This window comes from Scyliorhinus torazame, chromosome 18 (assembly GCF_047496885.1).
Source record: "Scyliorhinus torazame isolate Kashiwa2021f chromosome 18, sScyTor2.1, whole genome shotgun sequence".
NCBI classification, from domain to species: Eukaryota; Metazoa; Chordata; class Chondrichthyes; order Carcharhiniformes; family Scyliorhinidae; genus Scyliorhinus; species Scyliorhinus torazame.
In genome coordinates, this window is record NC_092724.1 from 19,191,542 (window position 1) to 19,217,144 (window position 25,603).

The window sequence follows — 25,603 nt, forward strand, 5'->3', positions numbered from 1 at the left end:
ACATTGATGTCACACAGACCAAGAAAGTCGCAGATCCTGTTTGATGCTTGAAACTGAGCTGAGGAAATTCATTGGCCGGGTTATATAAATTGCACTCAACCTTCCCTTTCGGAACAGGCACAAACCGGCTCAAAGTTCCTGCCGCTGATTTCTGTCCAATTCATTGGTCGTCTTCTAAGGATGAAATCCTAGAATTGTACAGCACAGAGATCAGATTGTGCTGGAGAGCACTGCACTCAGTCCCATTATCCACTCACATCTCCATAGCCCAGTGTAGTGAAGGAGCTTCCGCAAACTGATGCTTTATATCCCAGGAGTTTGACCTTGTGACAATGAAGGAATAGTGAAAGGTGACACTGCTGCGAGCTTTGTATCCACCAGCAAGACACTTTTATCCATTTCCTTGGTTTATATTGTCTAAGCATCCTTTCCATTGCATTGAGAATCTTTTAACACGAAGCACCAATGGGGGGTGGGCGTGACAATGCTACTAACCCTTGAGTGTACACTCTAACAGATCATAACACATTCTCATTTCAATTACCTGCACTTAATGAATTAGATATTTCTTAAATTATAATTTATGCTTGAGATGTGGGCAGCACATTATTTATTATCCATCCTTTCTTACCCTGAGCACATTAGGAGTCAACCACCATTGGAGTCAGTTGTGGGCCATTGTGGGCCAGACCAGACAGAAATGGCAGGTTCTACCAGACAGAAATGGCAGGTTCTATTCTCTAACTGACATTAGTAAACCACTTGTGTTGCAAATTACTTCTCTTGCCAACCCACAAATTAACCAGATTTACCCAATTTTGTTATCACAACTTGTCCATGGTGGAATTTGAACTTCCAAACCCCCCAAGTGGCTTGTCTAGTACTGGAAATGTAACCCATTCATTCAAATCTTGGGTTTGTCACAGTCACCGTTCCTGAGGAAGATGACGGTGATAGGGAATGAGGGCGAGCATGGGGGGCGATCAGTGTCTTCCGCAGGGCCAGGAGCAACAGCAAGGTGGGGGAACACCAACAGGAGAGACCAGTAAAAGGGCCGCTGAAACCTGGAGACCTTACTGTGCATAAATCAGGACTAAGACTGAGGGTTTCCACTGCGAAAATGAGGGAGAAGGAAATCTCTTGAATGGAGATATTCATAGAATTTCATAGAATTTACAGTGCAGAAGGAGACCATTCGGCCCATCAAGTCTGCACCAGCTCTTGGAAAGAGCACCCCACCCAAGGTCAACACCTACACCTGTTGCTCTTTTTAACCTTAGTCTATTTGCTCTGTTTACGTCACCGTTGCTCATGAGTCGCCAGGTATCTATGATACCGCCACGTGGTTCAAGTTCAGGTTATGATTAATAATACAGCACACCGCTTAGTAAGGATTAAAACAACAGTCATTTATTATATACAACAAGCAATATTAATACCCTAATACTACTATTTATATAATAAACCTATCACTACTGGCCAATACGTAACTTTAGGAAGAGCCCACCAGGTCGGGGAAACAAATGGCTTGTCCAATCAAATCTGGCCCGCGGGATTCAAAAGGCTGCTACAGGTCGGTGGCTAGGTGTCTCTACCGGATAGCGATCGTTGGATTCAAACTTACAGTTGCCGGTGGCTGGTCTTGCGAAGGTCTCGAGCAGGCGAAGAGGAGAGAGAGAGATCTGAACTTGGACCTTCACTTTTATAGGGCCCAGGGGCTTCCCGCCTCCCGGGGCGGCCCTTGACCCGGAGTCCCAAGTGATTGGATTCTGTCCCCAATCTCTGGGGTCGATGTGTCCAATGGTGAGGCGATTCCTCGATCGGGGGGTGGTCGCTCACCTGTCTTTGTTTCGGCCACTGCAGGCGCCAACAGGTCTGGCCCGGTATTCAATTGCTAATATGTTGCAATTGTTCCCGGGGATAGCTGATTTAACTGTGGATGTCTGAATAGATTGGCTGCAAACAGTCCTGAATGCAACTGCAAATACCTGGGTTGATGGGCTGTTGATAGCCCTGAGTATCGATCTGGGCTACCTTCCCAGAGCCGAATATGCAAAACTGTCTGCAGCTGCCTGCTTGTGTCTTCTTGGCTGCTTTTCCCAGCAGTCTTTCGGGTTAGCCGTTTTAAACTGGGTTTTGGCCAGATTAATCGGAACGCAGCCATTTTACATGGCTACACACCCTATCCCCATAACCCAGTAACCCCACCCAACACTAAGGGCAATTTTGGACACTAAAGGCAATTTAGCATGGCCAAAGCACCTAACCTGCACATCTTTGGACTGTGGGAGGAAACTGGAGCACCCGGAGGAAACCCACGCAGACACGGGGAGAACATGCAGACTCTGCACAGACAGTGACCCAAGCCGGAATCGGACCTGGGACCCTGGAGCTGTGAAGCAACTGTGCTATCCACAATGCTACCGTGTATAGAACATGGAAGGTTTCACCACAATTGGCTATTGGGGGAAGAGAGTGAAGCACAATTTAAAATGAAAGGGGATCAATATTTGAAAAGAAGGAATATAAAATAAGCTGTGATGCAGTATCCACCAGCATCGAGGGCAGAATGACCACCTCCTCCTACGCTACAATTTCAATGGAGACTCTCCATCAAATCCAAGCCAAGACAATATTGTTGCTGACTTGTGTTTCAGATGGTAAGCCCTGTGGAAAATTCCCGAAACATCAAGCCCACCACTTTTGTTGGTGTGATCTCTTGGTTGGGTTCAGGTCAGTCGCTGCTGGTGGGTCCTGAGGTGTAAAGTCCAAGCTTCATCGTGGGCTCTGAGCTCAGAGCCGTTAGATTTACATGGAGTGTCCAAGGAAGATGGAACCAGTCGCATCGATGGTGGGGCCTGAACATTACTTTGTCAGCCCAGGCGGTTAAAGATTATGATTTCAGGGTTAATATCAAGGAGTTAAAAGGATCGCTGCTTGTCAAAGGTAATATTTTGAGACTTGCATTTCTGTAGCACCTGTCACGGCCACTAGATGTCTCAAAGTGCTTTGCCGCCAATGAAATACTGTTGAAGTGGAGTCGCTGTTGGAACGTAGGAAGCGGGGCAGCCAATTTGCACACAGGAAGATCCCACAAACCGCAATGTGATAATGATCAGATTATCTGTTTTTGATTGAGGAATAAATATTAGCCAGGAAACTGGGGAGAACTCCCTAGGTCTTACTTCGAAATAGAGTCATACATCTAACTGATGGGACCTCAGTTCAACATGGGACCTCAGTTTAACATCTTACCCTAAAGACAGCACAGCAGCGCTACAACAGAGGGGCACTCCCTTGGGTCTGGACTGGAATGCCAGCCAAGATTTTTGTGTTCAAGTCCTGGAGTGACACTTTTTTTTTTTAAATTTAGAGTACCCAATTAATTTTTTCCAATCAAGGGGCAACTTAGCGTGGCCAATCCACCTAGCCTGCACATCTTTGGGTTGTGGGGGCGAAACCTACGCAAACACGGGGAGAATGTGCAAACTCCACACGGACAGTGACCCAGGGCCGGGATCGAACCCGGGACCTCAGCGCCGTGAGGCAGCAGGGCTAACCCACTGCGCCACCCTGCTGCCCCGATCGGGCGGAGAATCCCCGTTTACCATTGAATCGGGGTCGGTGTCATTTTTTCGGATGCTCCGCCCCCTCCAAGTCGGCGTCAACTAGGAGTGCGACGCACGCAGTCAATTCTCTAAATTTGTTTAAAAATGACCATTCCCTCAGCCGGAGACTCTGATCAATAGAGACTATGATAAAACAATTCAAACACCGCAATAACCTGAGGAGAGGCAGAAACCAGGCTGCCACTCGTGTTGCATACCTATACGATCTGGGAAGCCACCTGTCATTTCATCTGGTGAGCTGACGACCTCCCCGTATTCGTAAAACATGCCCCTCAAGTGTCACAGATGTCAGTTGCCAATAGATCGAACTGTGTCTGCAGCTTTTTCTTACTTGCTAAAGTTTGGGACAAGTGAGTACTGGTAATCCATCTCAAGAATGGAGTCCACCAGTCTCTGCTGCTCCTCCCTCCCGGTCTTCACCATGCACACTTTATAGGAGATAATCTCCACATCTGGAGTATTGCACATAGCTTTGGTCTCAAAGAACAAAGAAAATGGCAGCATAGGAACAGGCCTTTCGGCCCTCCAAGCCTGTGCCGATCATGCTGTCCGTTTAACCTAAAACCTTCTACACCTTCGGGGTCCGTATCCCTGATAACCCATCCTATTCACGTACTTGCCAAGGCGCCCCTTAAACATCTCCCCACCAAAGACTACAGAGGGAGTGCAGCGGAGGTTCACTAGGCTAATACTGGGTTGGCGGACTGTCCTAGGAGGGGAGATTGGTTCGACTGGGTCTGGGTTCATTGGAGTTCAGAAAAATGGGGAAATCTGTTTGAAATGTCTAAATTTCTAACAGGGCTGGACAGACTAGGTGCAGGGAGGATGCTTTCCCTGCTTGGGGAATCTAGAACCAGGTGATACTGTCTCAGGATACGGTTTAGGAGTCGGCACGCGGCGCAGTGGTTAGCACTGGGACTACAGCGCTGAGGACCCGGGTTCGAATCCCGGCTCTGGGTAACTGTTCGTGTGGAGTTTGAACATTCTCCCCGTGTTTGCGTGGGTTTCGTCCCCACAACCCAAAGATGTGCTGGTTAGGTGGATTGGCCACGCTAAATTGCCCCGTAATTGGAAAAGAAAAATAATTGGGTACTCTAAATATATTAAGAGAAAAAGGATACGGGTTAGACCATTTAGGACTGAGATGAAGAAGAATTTTGTCACTCAAACCGGTAGCAAACCTGTGGAATTCTCTACCACCGAAGACTGCGGAGGCCAAAAATCACTGAATGTATTGAAGAAAGAGATAGATAATGTTTCAGATTTTAATGGCATCAAGGGGTATGGGGAGAAATAAGGCATTGAGATGGAGAATCAGCCACGATCATATTGAATGGCGGACATCTTGAAGGTCTGACTGGCCTCCCCTCCTGCTCCTAGTTTCGATGTTTAGCAAAGAGGTCAGAAACCAGAACAGGGCTTTTCAAACTGCAGCTCGTGGGCGGGTGTTGGGAGGGTCACTGAGCGATCGGTCGTGATGTTCCCAACGCCTAACATCCATGACCGACTTTTAAATTGAGAATGCCGGTCACAACCTGCTTTTAAATTGAACGACACAGTCTTCCGGCAACAAGTCCAGTGCGTACATTGATGTCACGCGCCCTGTTTACATCTGTGCTTTTGGCAAAAATCACCGAGGAGAGATTCCTCCATTTTCTAGCTGTAAGTGAGCGGCAACGGGACTGTGAAGAACTGAAGATGGATTGCTTTGTTATAAAGAACAGAGGGACAGAGACACAAACAGTCCAGGATCTCACAACTGAATCCATTACAGAGAGCTGCTCAGGAGTGTCCATTGCAGAACAAAACCGTGCTAGTGTTAGCTCTGTACAGAACTCCAGGGCCTGTTGAACAACCAAAGAAAAAAACTGAAATCAGGGCAGCACGGTGGCGCAGTGATTAGCATTGCTGCCTCACTTTGCCGAGGTCCCAGGTTCAATTCCGGCTCTGGGTCACTGTCCGTGTCAAGTTTGCACATTCTCCCCGTGTTTGCGTGGGTTTCGCCCCCGCAACCCAAAGATGTGCAGGGTAGGTGAATTGGCTATGCTAAATTGCCCCTTAATTGGAACAAATTAATTGGGTACTCTAAATGTGTATAAAAAAAACCAAATCAGGAACAAGACGGTATAAAGATGATTGCTTGAGGTATGGCTTTGTCAATTGTGCCAATGTGTATCAGTATGCAAAGCCCATGTGTTATGTGCAGGGAATTACAGGCAAATGAGAGTTTAAAACCCTCAAAACTGCAAAGGCATTTTGAGACTAAGCATGGCGAGTTGAGGAAAAACCTCTTGATTGTTTTTCAAAGGATGCAGCGAGAACCTAAATCATCACCTGGAAGTCCTTAACAAAAATGTAACATTGAATTGCAAAATGTGCGATTGTGAGGACCTAACAGGCTCACCTGTCGCATTAAAGATAAGCGGAAATGGTGTCGCGGGCAAAGACGTTTGAAAAACACTGGACACGGGGACATAGATTTAAAATGATTGGTGTAAGATTAGAGGAGAGTTGAGTACAAATTATATTCATCCTGAGGGTTGTGGGGTCTGAAACCCACTGCCTGAAAGATCAGTAGAGGCAAAAATGTTCAACTCATTTAAAAGGTGTCTGGATAGGCACATCAAGGGCCGTAACCTGCAAACTACATACCAAATGCTGGGGTTAGGCCTGCGTGGCTCGTTTCTTGGCCGGCATGGACACAAAGTATTAAACCTTCTTTGATTCTAACAGAAGACAGTCAGAGGCTTTTGGTCAAAAGTTTAACAGAGGGAACTTTAATAACAGGGGGTGGCACAGTGGTTAGCACTGCTGCCTCACAGCACCAGGGACCCGGTTTCGATTCCGACCTTGGGTCACTGTCTATGTGGAGTTTGCACGTTCTCCCAGTGTCCGCGTGGGTGTCCTCCCACAGTCCAAAGATATGCAGGTTAGGTGGATTGGCCATGATCAATGTGTGGGGTGATGGAGATAGGGTGGGGGAGTGGGGTGGAGTGCTCTTTCGGAGGGTTGGTGCAGACTCGATGGGCCGAATGGCTTCCTTCGGCACTGTCGGGGTTCTATGGACACACGCACAATGGTCATGTGATGACCATCGTCCAAAATACTGCTTCAAAAATAACATGAATTCCTGTTCTCTGAACATCACCAAAAAGCCTCTCTCTGGAGTCGAGTCTAAAATGCAGGCCGATGTCTTAGGGAATGCCGCGCTGTTAGGAGGTTCTTTCGGATGATGTCCCGTCTGCCCTCTCAGGTAGATGTAAATGCATCACTCAGCCCTGTACTGATCTAAGAGGATAGGACGAGTGATACAGTAGATTTAAAACTACACATTAAACCATAGCTGAAAGATGTGGTGATGCGGACACAAACTAGCAAAAGGAAAATGTAGGACAGATACCGGGACACACAAAATGGATTCTGGGTAGGGAATTAGAACAACTGGAGGAAGGGGAGGCCATTTAACCACTCAAGCCTGCTATGCCATTCAGTTTGGTCTGTACCTCAGCTCCAGCAACCCACTTGTATCTGAATAAAAAACAAAAATCTATGTGTGACCAAGTGCTTCCTGACATCACCCTTGAATGGCCACCTATCATTTTCAATTTATGACCCCTTGCTGTGAACTTATTCTCCATCCAGCCTACCAACTCCCATTAACTAACAGCACTGTGGCTGTACCTACACGGCATGAATGGCAATGTTTCAAGAAGGCGGACGGCTCACCACCACCATCTTCCCAAGGCTGATTAAGGATTGGCAAGAAATGCTGGCTTCCCCACATCCCATGAAAAAAATATTTTTAAAGATGGTCACAAAACACCTCAATTAGATTATCCCTTAATTTTCTGTACTGGAGTTCAATGTAACCGGTCGTCGTAATTTAACCCTTTTAGCAACAGTTCTTAATTAACTTGTCTCTTCTATTGCATGGGCAGCGCAGCAGTGTAGCTACGCAACTGTCCACTTCTGGGAAAGGATTTGGATCCAGTCCGGAATGAAGAGATGTATGTAGGCCTGTCTGATGGGGATTCTTACTCTATGTCTAATCCTGAGTTGTACCTACCCTGGAAGTGTTTGAAGGGACAGAGTGAAATAATTTTTACTCTGTATCTAACCCAGTGTTGTACCTGCCCTGGGAGTGTTTGATGGGGACAGTGCTGGGGAGTTTTACTCTGTATCTAACCTTGTGCTGTACCTGTCCTGGGAGTCTGGGAATGTTTGATGGGAACAATGTAGGGGGAGCTTTTTACTCTGTATCTAACCCTGATTTTTTTTTTTTTTAAATTTAGAGTGCCCAATTAGTTTTTTCCAATTAAGGGACAATTTAACGTGGCCAATCTATCTAACCTGCACATCTTTGGGTTGTGGGGGCAAAATGTTTGATGGGGAGAATATAGAGGGAGCTTTTTACTCTGTATCTAACCCTTTGCTCATACATGTTGTCATGTGAGAGTACCTTTCAGAAATGGGTGTTTATACCAGAATAGAGGACTGTGTCCCGGGAGTGATTCGGGAGGACCAGATGGGTTTTGTTAACGGCAGGCAGCTGAACACGAACGTGAGGAGGCTCCTGAATATTATCATGATGCCCTCGGAGGGGGGGGGGGGGGGGGGGGGGGGGGGTGTGTGTGGAGGTGGTGGCTGCGATGGACGCGGAGAAGGCCTTTGACAGGGTGGAGTGGGTGTATCTGTGGGAGGCGCTAGGCAGGTTTGGATTTGGGGAGGGATTTATCGGGTGGGTCAAGCTGCTGAACCAGGCCCCTGTAGCGAGTGTGTCCACAAACCAGGTGAGGTCGGAATATTTCAGCTGCACCGGGGGACGAGACAGGGGTGTCCCCTGTCCCCGTTTGCCCTGGCAATTGAGCCGCTGGCCATTGCGCTCAGTACTTCGGGGGATTGGAGGGGACTGGTGCGCGGAGGGGAGGAGCACCGGGTCTCCCTCTACGCGGATGACCTGCTGTTGTATATTTCGGACCCGCTAGAGGGGATGGGGGAGGTCATGCGGATCCGGAGGACTTTGGGAGGTTCTCGGGGTAGAAGTTGAACGTGGGGAAGATTGAGCTGTTCGTGGTCCACGGTAGGGGCCAGGAGGAGAGACTGAGGGAGCTCCCGCTCAGGATAGTGGAGAGGAGCTTTCAGTACTTGGGCATACAAGTGGCCAGGAACTGGGATGCCCTGCACAGGCTCAACTTAACCCGGCTAGTGGAGCAGGTCGAGGGATAGTTTAAAAGGTGGGATATGCTCCCACATTCCCTGGCGGGACGGGTGCAGACTGTGAAGATGACGGTTCTCCCCAGGTTCCTCTTCGTATTTCAGGGCCTCCCCATTTTCCTCCCCAAGTCATTCTTTAAGCGGGTGAATAGGATTGTGACGGGATTTGTGTGGGCGAATAAAACCCCGCGAGTCAAAAGGGTATTCTTGGAGCGTAGCCGGGGCAGGGCGGGGGGGGGGGGGGGGGGGGGGGACTGGCTCTGCCGAACTTCTGCGGTTATTACTGGGCGGCCAATGTGGCCATGATCAGGAAATGGATGATGGAGGAGGGGGCGGCGTGGGGGCGGTTGGAGGCGGCGACGTGTAGAGGCACCAGCTTAGGGGGCACTTGTTACGGCTCCGCTGCCGTTCTCGCCGGCGCGATACACCACAAGTCCGGTGGTGACGGCGGCGCTGAGGATCTGGGGGCAGTGGAGGAAACATAGGGGAGAGGAAGGTGCCTCTGTGTGGACCCCCATACGGAATAACCACAGATTTGCTCCGGGTAGGATGGATGGGGGGTTCCAAGGCTGGTATAGGGCAGATATTAGGAGGATGGGGGGCCTGTTTATAGACGGGCTTTCCCCAGCATGCAGGCGCTGTAGGACAGGTTCGGCCTGCCCCCGGGGAATGCGTTCAGGCACCTTCAGGTTCGGGACTTCCTTAGAAAACAGGTGGGGTTTGCAAGGGTGATGTCCACGGTTCTGGACGCTTGGGTGAAGGCGAGTCCGACGGTAACGATATTTGGGGCGACAGAGGATCCGGGAGTGCAGGAAGCGAAAGAGGCCGAGGAACTGGCCTTTGCCTCCCTGGTAGCCCGGAGACGGATTTTGTTAATGTGGAGGGACTCGAATCCCCCGAGCGTGGAGACCTGGGTTAGCGATATGGCGGGGTTCCTCAGCCTGGAGCGAATAAAGTTCGCCTTGAGAGGGTCCTTGATGGGGTTCTCCTGGCGTGGCAACCTTTCCTTGACTTTCTAGGGGAGCAGTAAGTTTCAGCAGCAGCAGCATTCTGGGGGGGGGGGGGGGGGGGAGGGGGGGGGGGATGTTACTGTTGATATAATGTGAGTTGGGCATGGAGACAAAACCTACCTTGTTCTGGGTAAAACATTTTTTTTTCTGTTTTGTAATTAGTTTTATTGGAAGCTTTGGGCTATGCTTATTGTTATTTTTTATTACCATCTGTATTTCTATTTTTGTTATGTAAAAAGACTGATTGGAAAAAGTTGAATAAAGCATTTATTAAAAAAAAAGAAATGGGTGTTTACTACTGCAGTGATGTCAGAGAGTGGGTGGAGCTGGGCTGCCTGTCAGCTTTTTACTTTCGTTTTAGGCTGTTTGCTGCAGGGTGTGTTTTAGTTTCGTTTTCAGAGCTGGATAGGTGCAGTCACAGCCAGAAGGGGTATTAGCCTCTCTCTCTGTAAACTAAAAACTGTAAATCGATCCTTTGGTGATTTAAAACAAATAACTGCTCTCAGTAGTGATGTTAACCTGATGTGCTTCTGTTAAAGGTTTTGTTTTTAAGTCTTATGGATGTTTAAAGGACAGCTTAAGGATTACGTAGCGGTGTATTCTTTGGGGGTTGTATTTGAATTAATGGTTGCTAAGATGTTCACTGTATGTTTGAAAAAGGTTAACGTGAGCTCATAGAAGAAACATTGTTTTGCTTTAAAAAATACTTTTCCATTTCTGCTGTACCACACCTGTAGAGTGGGCCGTGTGCTCCCCATACCACAATCTATTAAAAGTTGTGGGTCAGGTGAACTCGTATAGAGGGAGCTTTTTACTCTGTATCTAACCCTTTGCTGTACCTGTCCTGGGAGTGTTTGATGGGGACAGTATAGAGGGAGCTTTTTACTCTGTATCTAACCCCGTGCTGTACCAGTCCTAGGAGTGTTTGATCAGGACAGTAGAGAGGGAACTTTTTACTCTGTATCTAACCCCGTGCTGTACCAGTCCTGGGAGTGTTTGATGGAAGTGTAGAACGAGGTCTGCTCTGTATCCAACTCCTTTGGTACTTGGTTGATGTTGATAGCAGGTGGACAAAATTAAAATGCTCCATCCCTCATCTTGTTGAGGTCAAAAAATAAAAATAAAATGGCACCAATGACAACCTTCAGTGCTACTCATTCATTAAACATAGTCAGTCTCTCCAGGCTGCAACTGCAACTATTCCTCTCCTCCCAGCATTTACATGTATCCAAACAAACCCAACCCATCTTTGAGTCTTCAGCTCTGTCTACTTACCCCTCAGGATTCAGTTTGCAGAGTGCAGACCAATGCAAGCCACCCTGGTCAAGTATCTGCTCCAAGTCAACAAGTTAAAGGTTGCACACAACTGGTGCACAATCTGTGGTGGAGTTCTGACAAGCCTGGCAGCTCAAGCATTGAAAGCATGGTATTAAGTTGGAGGGAGAACATCTTAAAATGGTTAACTGATTATTTCGGGCGAGAAGAAATTTTGGCATAATTGTAAGTGAGAAAGGCAGAATTGCCACGCACACAATCACACACTTAAACATTGAGGTTGGACCAGGATGAGCCCTAAATGGGCTGTTGCCACGTGAGTGAGGTCACAATGGGATTTTCAGTCTTGTTAATCTGGTGATTTCACAGAGGGTGTCCTTTTTTGAGCCTCTCTTTGATGTGTCACTACTTCTCAAAAAGAAAAGTACATCCAAAATCTCACCTTCCATCCGATTGATCAGAAACTGAACTGGACTAGCCATTTTCATACTGTGGCTACCAGGACAGGTCAAAGGCTAGGAATCCTACAGCGAGCAACTCACCTCATGACCCCCCCCCCCCCGACCCCCCCCCTCCCAAAGACTAAATCAGGAGTGTGATGGAATACTCTTCACTTGTCTGGATGAGTGCAGCTTCAACAACACTCAAGAAGCTTGACATCATCCAGGTCAAAGCAGCCCGCTTGATTGCTCCCCCTTCAACAAACATTCAAACCCTTCACCACCGACGAAGTGGCAGCCATGTGTACCATCTACAAGATGCACTGCAGTAACTTGCCAAGGCTTCTTAGGTAGCACCTTCCAAACCCACGACCACAACAATCTAGAAGGACAAGAGCAGCAGATGCCTGGGAGCCCCAGTACCTGGAGGTTCCCCTCCAACTCACTCACCACCTGGACTTGGAAATATATCATCGTTCCTTCACTGTCGCTGGGGCAAAATCCTGGAATTTCCTCCCTAACAGCACTGTGGGTGTACCCACACCTCAGGGACTGCAGCGGTTCAAGGAGACAGCTCATCACTACCTCCTGAAGGGCATCTAGGGATGGACAATAAATACTGGCCTAACCAGTGACATCCACATCCCGTAAATGAATTTTAAAAAAATCCGGTCAATGGTGTAGGATGGGATTTCTATTTATGGGAGATGAGATTGATCTTGGCACACCTCGAAAAGGCCGTGAAAAGAAGAAAATGATTCTGGCCTGTTTTCTGGTTAGAGGCATCCCAGATGAGAACAGAATCAGTTCAACATCAATAAATCTGGACCAATGTGCAAGTCTTGCTGCATTCAAGGCAAAAAAAATGGTAAGCTTTGTTTTGGAGTGGACTCTCGTGTTTTTCTCAACCTATCTGGTCTCTGGATAACTCACCTTCTCACCATATTCCTCAATCCCATCCACTCAACGTGTCTGTCAAACCCAACTACTCACCATATCCATCATTCCCAACTTCTCATCCGATACGTCCAGCCTACCTACCCACCATATCCCTCAATCTAACTCCCATCTCTTCACAAACATTGTCTGAAACACATCAGTGGCCTCAGTCCACATCTCTATCACTATAGTGGTCAACATTGAGGGAAATGTTGGATGAGCTGTCTATATGGTGGGCATCCAGAGTCTTAGATCTCAAAGCTCTATGAACCTTTGCAAAGAAAAAAAATGAATTGATAGTGTCCTTTATGCCTCGAAAAAGCCGCAAAATGTCTCACAACCGATTAATCACCTTTCACTATGTAATCATTGTTGTGTATGCAGCAACCATTGTATGCACAGCAGGATCCCAGAAATAGCAAATACAATAACTAATTAATTTGTTTCTTAAAGTTTGAATGTTAGCGCAGGACATTAGGAGTGTTGCACTATTGGTCTAATTGTGGTTTACATTTCATGCACGCTAATTTGATGTGTTTTCTGGGTCAGGAGGTTTGGAAGGGCTGTTCTTGCCACTGTTGCCTCATTGTTCAAATTCACAATTTAGCTGTTAATACACCAGCGACTGAGAATCAATGCAAAAAAATGGGGACAAAGCTTTAATCTGTATAACTGTTACCCTCCAGGCGCTGCATCATTCATTCATAAAGACAATAGCTTTGAGGCCCCTGGTGTATGTCTCAGGAAGCAAAATATGGCTCATCTCCACTTCCCTGCTCGACATGTACAGGGTGTGTGTGTGTGTGTCTCTATCTATCCCTCAGCCACTACTTTTAAGATCAGATAAGGGAGGGCCTTGGCTGTGTCACAGGTTCATTGCCGCCAACGCAAATAATTCAAACAGCAAATAGTTCAAATCGCAATAAATCGACCCATACAACAACAGCTTGCATTTCTACATGTTTAACATGATAAAGCTTCCAAAATGTCATTACAGGAGGGTGATCAAACAAAACTTGATAAAGAGCCGCCAAGCTTTTTAGGATTGGAATAAACCCTGGTGAAAGTATTTTAGAGGAGATGCATCTTAGGGAGGGAATTCCAGAGCCATGGGGCTTGGCAGCTGAAGCGCAGCCACCAATGTTAGAGCAATTGAAATTGAAAATGCACAAGCGGCCCAAGTTGGAGGAATGCAGAGATCACAGAAGGGTGTTGGGCTGGAAAGAGTTACAGAGATAGGATTGGAGGAGGCCATGGAGGGAATTGGAAACAAGGACGAGAATTTTAAAGTTTTTCCCCCCATAAATTTAGAATACCCAATTCATTCAGTTTCCAATTAAGGGGCAATTTAGCGTGGCCAATCCACCTATCCTGCACATCTTTGGGTTGTGGGGGTGAAACCCATGCAAACACGGAATGTGCAAACTCCACACGGACAGTGACCCAGAGCCGGATTCGAACCTGGCACCTCGGCTCCATGAGGCCGCAGTGCTAACCACTGCGCCACCGTGCTGCCCTGAGAATTTTAAAGTTGAGCCATTCCTGGACTGTGGGCCAATGTAGATCATTGACTGCAGGTGCTGAAGGCTGAACAGTGTATCTGGTTACTCCCTAGTGTTAAGGTCAGGAAGGGGATTAAAGGGCAGCACGGTGGCATAGTGGTTAGCACTGCTGCCTCACGGCGCCAAGGTCCCAGGTTCAATCCCGGCTCTGGGTGGAGTTTGCACATTCTCGTGTTTGCATGGGTTTCGCCCCCACAACCCAAAGATGTGCAGGGTAGGTGGATTGGCCACGCCAAATTTCCCTGTAATTGGAAAAAATGAATTGGGTACTCTAAATTTATTTAAAAAGAGGGGGGATTAATTTAAACAGCCCTGATTTCTCTCTCATTACTCATCTGTAAACAGCAAGGTATTTTTGATTTCCCTCTTTTAACAGCAGTGGCGTAATTTCCTCATCCCTTCAGATTTGGAGTGATCTGATCCTCTATTGATAACCCCCACAGCAAACTCAAGGTGAGGCAAAATCAGAGGTTAGTTTATTTTTAATATATTAAAAAAAAATTTTTTAAATTTAAAAACAGAGTACCCAATTCATTTTTTCCAATTAAGGGGCAATTTAGCACGGCCAATCCACCTGACCTACACATCTTTGGGTTGTGGGGATGAAACCCATGTAAACACAGGGAGAATGTGCAAACTCCACACGGACATTGACCCAGGGTTGGGATCGAACCCGGAACTTCTACGTCGTGAGGCTGCAGTGCTAACCACTGCACCACCGTGCTACCCTTCTGATCTGATCATAACCTCAACTCCACTTTCCTGTCTACCCTCCATATCCTTGACTCCCTTGTCAATCAAGAATCTATCAACCTCAGCCTTAAAATATTCATTGATCCAGACTCCACTGCTCTCTGGGGAAGCAAATTCAATAGACTCCCTACCCTCACAGAAACAGCTCTCCGCGTTTTCATCCTAAATGGGAGACCCCTTATTTTTAAGCTGTGTTCCCCAGCTCTAGTCTCCCCCATAAACCCTCTCAGCATCTACCCTGTTACCACCCCTCAGGATCATAGAAGATCATCGAATTTACAGTGCAGGAGGCCATTCGACCCATCAAGTCTGCACCAGCCCTTGGAAAGAGCACCCCACTTAAGCCCACACCTCCACCCTATCCCCGCAACCCCACCTATACGAAGGGCAATTTAGCATGGCCAATCCACCTAACCTGCACATCTTTGGACTGTGGGAGAAAACCGGAGCACCCGGAGGAAACCCACGCAAACACGGCGAGAACGTGCAGGCTCCGCACAGTGACCCAAGCCAGGAATCGAACCTGGGACCCTGGAGCTGTGAAGCAACAGTGCTAACTACTATGCTACTGTGCTGCCCCAAATCTTGTATGTTTCAGTAAGATCACTTCTCATTCTTGTAAACTCTAATCTAGTTGCCCAACCAAATTTCTCCTCATAAGAAAACCCCAATCTCAGGAAAGAGACAAGTAAACCTTCTCTGAACTGCTTCTAATGCAATTATATCCTTTCTTAAGTAAGGAGACCAAACCTGGACACAGTACTCCAGATGTGGCATCACCAACACCCTGTATAACTGTAGCAAAACGTTCCTACTTTTAAATTCAATTCCCCTTGATATAAACAGCAACATTCCATTTAGCTTCCTAATCACTTGCTATATCTACATGCTAACCTTTTTCCGATCCATGCACCAGGCCACCCAGGTTCCTGTACTGCAGCACTTTGCAATCGCTCGCCATTTAACTAATATACTGCTTTTCTATTCTTCACTCCAAAGTGGACAAGTTTACATTTTCCCATGTTGTACATCATTTGCCAAATTTTTGCCCACTCACTTAACCTATTTACATTCCCTCGCAACTACCTGTGTCTTCACAACTGTCTTGCCTATCTTTGTCATCAGCAAAGTGAAGCAAATTTGCTTCCTTCACCCACTGTACATAGAGCTATTATTGTGCAACACTGGGGTATGGTACGGGTGGGGACAGGGTTATCACTGTACAATATTGGGGTACAGTACTGGTGGGGAGAGGTATGTCACTGAATAAAACTGGGGTACAGTACTAATAGGGACAAGTCTGCCACTGAATAAAACAGGTACAGTCCTGGTGAAGACATGACAGTCACTACGTAACTCTGGGGTAGGTGACATGGTAGCGCACTGCTGCCTCACGCCGCCGGGGACTCGGGTCTGATCCCGGGTCACTGTACATGTGGAGTTTGCACATTCTCCCTGCGTCTGTGTGGGTCTCACCCCCACAACCCAAAGATGTGCAGGGTAGATGGATTGGCCACACTAAATTGCCCCTTAATTGGATAAAACTTTAAAAATAACTCTGGGTCACAGTGGTGAACAAATTCTGGAATACCATTTAGATAGTAGCAACAATGATACATAAAAATGGACTTTGGCCAGTTTTCGAAGTCATTGCTTGAAATGGCCTATGGCATTTGGTTTCGAATTGATGAGATTGATGGCTGAGAATTTGTTTGAGAGTGCAAAAAATGATATGTGCAGCTACAGTCAATTAATCAGGCCCTCCTGAGGGCAGCACAGCGGCGCAAGTGGTTAGCACGGTTGCCTCACGGCACCGAGTCACAGGTTCGATCCCGACTCTGGGTCACTGTCAGTGTGGAGTTTGCACATTCTCCCCGTGGTTGACTCTTAACTGCCCTCGGACATGACCTACCAAGTCACTCAGTTCAAGGGCAATTAGGAATGGGTAACAATTGCTGGCCTTGTCAATGACACCCACATCCCCTGGAAGAATTTTTTTAAAGCATCATCGATGGTTGTAAAAATCCATCAGGTTCACTAATGATCTTTAGGGAAAGAAATCTGGCCTATATGTTTTTGAAATTATTCATTGGATGGGGGCATTGCTGGCTAGGCCAGCATTTATTGCCCATCCATGATGGGCATTTAAGAGTCAACCACATTGCTGCGATCCGGAGTCACAGGTAGGCCACGCCAGGCAAGGATGGCAGATTTCCTTCCCTAAAGGACAGGAGTGGATTTTTAATGACAATGGTTTCATGGTCAGATTTTTGTTCAATTCAAATTTTACTATCTGCCATGGTGGGATTTGAACCTGGGTCCCCAGAGCATTATGGTGGGTGTACATCCATGGACTTCAGCAGTTCAAGGCAGCAACTCATCACCACCTTCTCCTTTCAAGGGCAATTAAGAATGGACATGAAAGAATAAAAAAACCTGGCAGCCAATTTGTGCATATCAAGTAGTAACTTGATAAAAATCAGAATTGTTTTTTGTGATCTTGGTTGGGGTAAATAAACCTTGGCCAAGGCACCTCCTGACTGCTGTGAAAACTATGATCAAAGGCCCTCAAATCTGAAATAAACCAGTCCTTACAACAATGTTTGATTTGAGCTTTTATTTCTTGCTTCGTTGATTGGTCGTGTGTGTGAAGTCGTGTGTGTGAAGTAAAACTTAAAAATTTTTTTTTTTTTTTTTTTAAAGAGTACCCAATTATTTTTTTTCCAATTAAGAGGCAATTTAGTGTGGCCAATTCACCTACCTTGCACATCTTTGGGTTGTGGGGATGAGACCCACACAGATAGGCAGAGATTGTGCAAACTCCAGACAGTGACCCGGGGCCAGGATCGAACCTGGGACCTCGGCGCAGTGAGGTGTGTAAATTTTGACAGTCTGGTTGGGAGAGTGGACAAAAGAATACTGGAATATCTCATCAGATGCCTTTCCTCAATGACTTAACACCCATTACAGGTTGCACATAATTTCAAGCAATTTCTCAATGTAGCGTTTCAGCAGTGTTCTGAATAGGCTGTATCAGCACTGGTGCCTCAGTGCCAAAGACCCAGGTTTGATTCCAGCCTTGGGTGACCATGTGGAGTTTTCATGTTCTCCCAGTGTCTGCATGGGTTTCCTCCCACAGTTCAAAGATTTGCAGGTTAGGTGGATTGACCATGATCAATGTGTGGGGTTACCAGGATAGGTCGGGCTAGTGGGCCTAGGTAGAGTGCTCTTTTGGAGGATTGATGGGCCAAATGGCCTCCGTCTGCACTGTTGCGATTCTATAGAACAGTGCTCCATAACAATTATAATGGCAGTGTAGTGCACGAGGCCACTTAGGACTGTAGCCCTTCAGTAAAAGAGGTGGAGACAATACGAGGCCCCTTGATCATTCAACAGCATTAATTGGGCATTAAAGAAAAGCCTTTCTCTGTACAGTATGTTTACGGCCTCCATTTTCTCTCAGCAACCTGATCGACACAACCACAACCGCACTAATATCCTACATGTGCCTTCAACTGGCAAAGTCCAAAGCTCTGGAATTTACTCCCAGACCCTTATTCCCTTTTTATGGTCTTCTCTAAAACCTTGGAGTGGGTGTTTTTAATGTAAACTGAGCCTGCCCTGCGGGTGTTTGATGGCACAGTGCAGAGGTATTTTTACTCTCTAAATTATATCTTGCCTGAGTGTGCGCGACAGTGGCATAGTGGTAATGACCTGTAGGCCAGACACCCAGACTAATACACTGGAGATATAGATTCAAATCCTACCAAAGTAGCTCTTGGAATTTAAATTCAATTAAAGAAATCTGGAATTGAAAAGTAGTCTCATTCTTTTTTAAAAATAAATTTAGATTACCCAATTATTTTTTCCAATTAAGGTGCAATTTAGCATGGCCAATCTACTTACCTTGCACATCTCTTGTGTTGTGGGGGTGAGACCCACGCAGACACGGGGAGAATGTGCAAACTCCACACAGACAGTGACCCAGGGCTGGGATCGAACCCGGGTCATCGGCACGGTAGGCAGCAGTGCTAACCACTGCACCGCCGGAAAGGTAGTCTCAGTCATGTTGATCATGCAATTATCATCAATTGCCATAAAAACTCATCTCTTTCACTAATGCCCTTTAGGGAAGGACATTTTCTGTCCTGACTTGACTTATATATAACTCCAGACCGATAGCAGTGTGTTGACTCCAGACCGATAGCAGTGTGTTGCCCGTTGAAATGGATGGCACAGTAGCACAGTGGTAGCACTGTTGCTTCACAGCTCCAGGGTCCCAGGTTTGATTCCCGGCTTGGGTCACAGTCTGTGCGGACACGTTCTCCCAGTGTCTGCGTGGGTTTCCTCCGGGTGCTCCGTTTCCTCACACAAGTCCCGAAAGGAAATTTGGACATTCTGAATTCTCCCTCCGTGTACCCGAACAGGCGCCGGAACGTGGCGACTAGGGGCTTTTCACAGTAACTTCATTGCGGTGTTAATGTAAGCCTACTTGTGACAACGATTATTTTAAAAATGGCCTCGTAAGGCACTCAGTTAAGGCTAATTAGGGAGGACAACAAATGTTGGGCTCGTCAGTGGCGTCCACATTTCATCAAAACATTTGAAAGGCTTCATTCATCGTCACTGATATCTTCAATTTACGGAGCACGAAAAAAAACACCATGAAGAGCAGACAAAAGTGCCAGAATGCTGTTTGTCCTGTTTATTTGTCATTCAAATGCTAAAAATCCCTCACAATACAATATACATAATCCACTTCGAGCATGGATTCAAATTCCCCAGCAGGGCTTCAGTGGGAATGGACATCTTGAGTAATTTCTTTGAAACTTCTTTCTATTAGAGGCTATAATCACAGTAAATAGAAGATCCAGAAGATAACCAACACATCTGCATCGACTCGTGACTTCAGTCACCCGGAATATAAATTTGCTGACGATGCAAAGTGGAGATAAAAGTTATTTTGCACAGTCTGAGTTTTCTGTTAAATCTGCGGTTATTTCCACGTGTACAGTCACCTCTCCCACGTGAAAATGGTTTTTGCTTACAGACAATATGTGCTTGAGGTTTCTGGGGTGTTTGCATTCATTCTAGAAAAATACCTGTCAATTGCTCTTTCTTCACTCCGCTCCTTTCCCCCCAAAAAACAATTTTGGGGAAGGGAGGGGAAGAGAATAGAGTCCGGTCCGAAGAGGAAGATGGGAGTCGTTAAGTTGCCGATTATCCTGCAACCCAGACTCTCGCTGTCGCAGTGAAGCTGGGCGCTTTATTTGGTAGCAATTTATTATTGATCATCAGAATGAGGCACAGCGATCTCCTGTGGACTACATTTCCTTCAAAGCATAAAACACTTGTTCAACATGGTTATTTGTCCCTCCCCAAAACAAAAGGTCATGACCTCACCTGACCAGACTGAAAATGTCTTGTTATGGTCCAAACAGATTATACTGTGTGCGTGGGCCCACACCGACTAGGAACTGCACCGATCAAGAGCCCCAAACTAACAGGAGCCAGCAGACAACAGACTTCTTTCATCCAAAGCGGGTTTCGGCTTGAACCCTGGTTCCAAAGGTTGTACCCCTTTGCATCTGCATCTCCTTTCCTGTTTTGTTTTGAGAGGTGGGGTGGAAGAGGAGCATAAAGGAAAACAGTCCAAGATCCAGAAAATGAGATGGTGGACAAGAAGTTGAATTTATCGCCACATTCCAATGTGAAGAACATTCTGGTTCTCCTTTAGTTCCTAATCCCGTTAGAGAGCGCACAAGGTACAGGGCACACACTGTTTATCATCTGTAATGCATTACATTAATTAACACATTGTATGTACATGGCTCTCCAAAACTAGTACTATTTGTATCAGCTGATGCAAATGACAATGGAACCAACACATTCTCAAGCTTGAAAGTTAATCTCTTACTGGCTTAATAAGCAGTCAGCAGAGCCCACCTCTCCCAAGAAAGCATTCTGGACAATGAGAACAGAGAGTGAGTGAGTCAGGGACAACCAAAAAAAAAATACCATCACACGGTCTAACCCAGTCTCTGGGTGGATTACAGTCAAGTCATTTTCTGCACCCACTCCAAGTTGAAAATCCACCCTGTATCTTGAATTCCATACCGCGTAAAAATCCAATAAAGATCGCAACAAACTCAAACTTCTACAACAAAAAAAACTTCTTATGTACATTGCAACAGAGAACCCAAGTCTCCAAGAGAACTTCCAATTAGTCAGCTCCACCCAATATGTTACAAAACGGATACTTCCCAGCACCACCGGCCCCCCCCCCACCAAATCAGAAAAAAACAATCAGAAAGACATTAGTACGATCCAGGAAAGTGTGCTTTGTTTTGAAAAGAGGGGGCAAAGTCGTTCTGGTAGTCATACACAAGCACTATACAGGAGGCAATCTGGAGCAGGGACTAGTATGGGAAGGCCTCCTCCTTTTCCCCTCTTGTTATGATCTAATTCCACAGAAGCCGGGCAAGTCCTCTGGAACCTCATCCAAGTGGTTACTCTTCGTGCACAAATTGGCTGAGGAGGGTTTGTGTTATTGGGGTTGGGGGGGGGTCGGTCTAGAGGCTGTGCTAAATAGTCGTGTCTCATCTTGACCTCCACACACGCAACTGGACTTGCCAATAGGAGACACTGGATGGCCACCAACAGCATGAACCTTGGCAGACGTTTCCTAACTTAGGGTGGAATAAAGGCAATGGGTACAACTCTATGCACTGCTGAGATCAAACTGGGATCAATCCTGAAACCTGTTCATTAGTGCACTTATTATGTCTCTGCTGTTGCTTATGGAGCATGCAGTTGGGTTTTGAAGTTGAATCATGCATAAACTACCACCTCCCTGCCTGCAGGTTTTAAAATCAAAAACATGTTTGTGTTGACTAACTTCCATGAAAGAGGTCCTGATCATTTACAAACATTGGGGTCTCTGAAAATTACACTTTTTGATATCTGCAGTGGTCCAAATGCACTCCACAATATTAATCTAACTCTGGTGGAATTAAATTTCTCATTCCAGCTAACCAATCATGTACAAAATGAAAGAACACGAAGATTTAAAGCAAAAAAAAACAAAACAGGGACAACTGGCAAAATGGCTTCCTAATGACTAATCCGATATCAAAAAGGAGGGAAAAATAACAATCTCCCTCAACATTAAAATAAATTTTTCACACTGGGATCAGAAACAAACTGGAGTTAAAATGACATTGTCAATTCCAGTTTCTTGGGAATTTGGAATGGAGCGCAGTCATTTGGCCACACGAACGTTGTGAACATTGTCACGTTCCCCCCCTTCTTCCAACCCCAGCTTTGCCTTCAAGCAGCAACTTCTGCCTTAACGAAATGTCTTGATCCACCTCTGCCAGCCCATCACTGCCCAAATATGAACACAAGGCTTAACATTGATTCGAGCATTTTAGCATCGACATAAAGGTGACTGACCTAAATGGCTTGGGAGCATAAATACAACACGAGCTTCCTGCTCGAGTGAGACTTGATATACACAAGTCCCTCCCGAGTTTGGAATGGAGACCCAGGCACCTATTAAAATCCAGTATTGAAACTAGATCTGCCTTGGGATACAATGGGGTGAAAAAGCCCAAACACTCCAATGTGGAGGTTTCTAAACAGCGGTAAAGCCACAATTGTAAGGGGCTGGAGGGGAATTGGGGTTGAAAGAGAAGAGTATTAAATAAAAATGGAGGAGAGATTATTCATCCTTCTGAAAAGTCTTTCACAAAGTTGAGCAATGGCTGTGCTCATTTTATGCCCTTGACTAGAATATTTAGGATAGCCTGCTCAAGTAACTTCACACAGAACTCCTGAAAATCTCAAAATCTTCCAATGTCCCCACCCAAGCAATAGAAAATGGCCCCCGTCTCAGGTTACCCGTCTATTTCCAGTTTGTAAACACCGATGTTCATTGATGTGTGTGGGGGATGCAGGCCATGAAGGGGAGAGTTTTAACTGGGCTACTTCCATTGGTGGAAAGTGGACTCTGGGCAGAAAGGAAACTGACACACTGGAAATCCCCAACAACATTGCACATAATCTAATATAGGGCATAATTATCTACTTCTATCCTCCAATATGAGTCCTTGTGAAAAAGGTGACTCCCTCCCCCATTTAAAACTATGTTACATAGTTATGTGGATATGGGTAGGCAGATGAATCCCAAAGAAATCACATGGTTTGCTTAAAAGGTATTAGGCAAGCATGCTTTAAAGGTGGAAGATCAGGAGTTACAAATAATATATTATCTATATTATGGGAGAAGACAGGGTCCTTGTTTGGACAGCATAGGTTAAGTTGTTTGGTGGTCCTTCAACGCTGCCCAGTCTTCTTGAAATCTCAAGTTTCTGTCCCTGAAAATGGAACACTCCAAATTGTCTGACTGTAACCGGCTCAGTAGCCATCTTATCAACTTTACCCCTCGTGCTGATTGACACAGGGTTATTGTGTTTGCGACCAGGTGGAGAGTGAAAGAAAAAATAATCCAAAAAATTATACTATATGCTATTGTAGAACTTGAGACTTATGGTGGTGTCCTTTATACTATGAAGGTGAGAAACAGAACACAAATACACAAGCTTGTGCTCTCAGACATACATGCGCTCGCACACAGGTACGTGCGCTCGCTTGCACACACACAACCGCTCGCTTGCACACAGCTTGCTCACACACTTAGGCGCGCTCACACACACCACACATGCACTCACACACAGGCACGTGCGCTCACTCACACACACAGGCACGCGCGCTCACACACACACACACACAGGCACGTGCATTCACACTTACAGGCAGAAGTACACTCACACACAGAAAGAACAAGTAAAAAAAAAAATTCTCATTTCCCCATACAGCTTTCATTATAATCTGACAATGAATACCCATTTCTATTAGTCACATTTTGTACTTTTTCCTTATACATTGTGTAAGTGTCCGAAGGGCAAAGAAATCCAGATTTCATCTGATAAGACTACAGGAAAATCGCCGGGTTGATGTGGGCCTCACACCTCTGACTGTTGGACTGCATATTAGCAGTAAAGAAAGAAGGGTGCAAGGTGATGGCAGCTGTCTCAGAGCTATCTCCCTCCCCATTACCCCCACCCGATTTATTTCCATGTGGTGGCCGATTGGCTGATGGATCGTGAGGGGATCATGTCCAGCAGGTACTCGCGTTGACGATCCACGGCTGAAGTTGTCTTGTGCACCGATAGATTTGGGCTAACGTATGCCATGGTAATTCCTGGAAATGGAGAGAAGTGGCAAAACTTAGTCATTGCACCAAAAAACCGAGCATCCTAACAGAATCTGATGAACAGATTCCAATTTCTCTTGTCTGAATGGAAGCTGGCAGGATGGCCTGTGTTTTCAATTATTTTCCTCCTCATCTTTTGCCCCCCATGAATTAACAATCTTAACCATTACAAATTTTTTAACCATTGGCATTTAGTGTTCAATTTCCACCTTGGCTTGTGCTCAAAGCATATCTCCAGAGGCATTCCAGTAAGGTTAGGAAGCAGCTACCGACACCAGGTAGGATCATTTAAACTGAATGCCACAACAATGACTTAATGGTGCTTCCTGTGCTATTTGCTGGACCCAACTTACATGGTAGGTAGGCAAGGGAAACATGGGAAATGGTATTGTCCCTGGACTAGCAATCCAGAGACCCAGGTTGGTGCTCTGGGGACCTCGGTTTGAATCCCACTATGGCAGGTGGTGAAATCTGAAAAGCCTAAATGAAACCATTGTCGATTGTTGTTAAAACCCACCTGGTTCAATAATGTTCTTTGGAAGGAAATCTGCCACCTTTGCCTGGACTGGCCTACATGGGACTCCAAATACACATCAATGTGATTGACTCTTAAATGCCCTAGTAAGCCACTCCGTTCAAGGGCAATAAATGCTGGTCCTGCCAGCAACGTCCATTTCATGAAAGAATTGGAGGCAGCATTTTGGGACTCAAGATTAAGTTTTGTTTTAATCCAAATTGGTCTGCATTGCTGATGCAGACAGGGTTGCTTTCCAGGAAGCCACTTAGCTGTTCTTGACAACACCCAGCAAGGTTTCACTCTGGCTTTGCACAGCGCACAAGCCTTTGTAGTTCAAGTCTGCAGTATTCCATGGCTTCCTGTGAGTGAGTCCCGACCTCTCAAACATAAAGTGAATTGCACCCAGGAATACCAGGTTCGAGTTCAAGCTGGGATGTGTGAAATGTGCAAAGTTTGGCTTCTACAGAGCGGGAGGGAAGCTCACAAAACAACACAGCTTCCATACCCATGCTCAATATCATACAAACGTCAAAAATAAATGTCATTAAAGTGAGATTCGAATGAAAGAAATTGACCTAGTGAAGGAACAAAATCTACATATTTTGATCAAAGGGAAAGTTAAGCAAAAGGAGGATACAGGGAAGGGGAAGAGAGGTAATTACAGGGATGGCGACAAGGAATACACAAGCTACTATGATGTGAAATTCAGCTCAAGCAAGTGGTTACAAGCAGATTAAACATTTCAGAAAAGTGATGAATTTCCTCAATTTTGACAAAGGATGCCAGTCTGCTCAGTTGATTATTAGAGAATCCCTAGTGTAGGAGGCGGCCATTCGCCCCATCTAGTCTGCACTGACCCTCTGAAAGAGCACCCTACCTAGGGCCACTCCGCCGCTCTATCCCCGTAACCCCACCTAACCATTGGACACTGAGGGGCAATTTAGCATGGCCAATCTACCGAAGCTGCACATCTTTGGACTGTGGGAG

The 25,603-nt window shown here is 46.1% G+C and overlaps 1 protein-coding gene across 10 annotated transcripts in view; it reads right to left on the reverse strand.

Moving 5' to 3' along the window:
• Positions 1–19,504: 19,504 nt before the first annotated feature.
• gatad2ab (GATA zinc finger domain containing 2Ab) overlaps positions 19,505–25,603 on the reverse strand; it is a 160,072-nt gene continuing 153,973 nt past the window's right edge. For all 10 annotated transcript variants that reach the window (XM_072482310.1, XM_072482314.1, XM_072482313.1 and 7 more), the window contains one exon: positions 19,505–24,087. In XM_072482310.1, the coding sequence (XP_072338411.1) occupies positions 23,954–24,087 (134 nt within the window). In that variant the 3' untranslated portion in view covers positions 19,505–23,953. The remainder of the gene's footprint in view (positions 24,088–25,603) is intronic.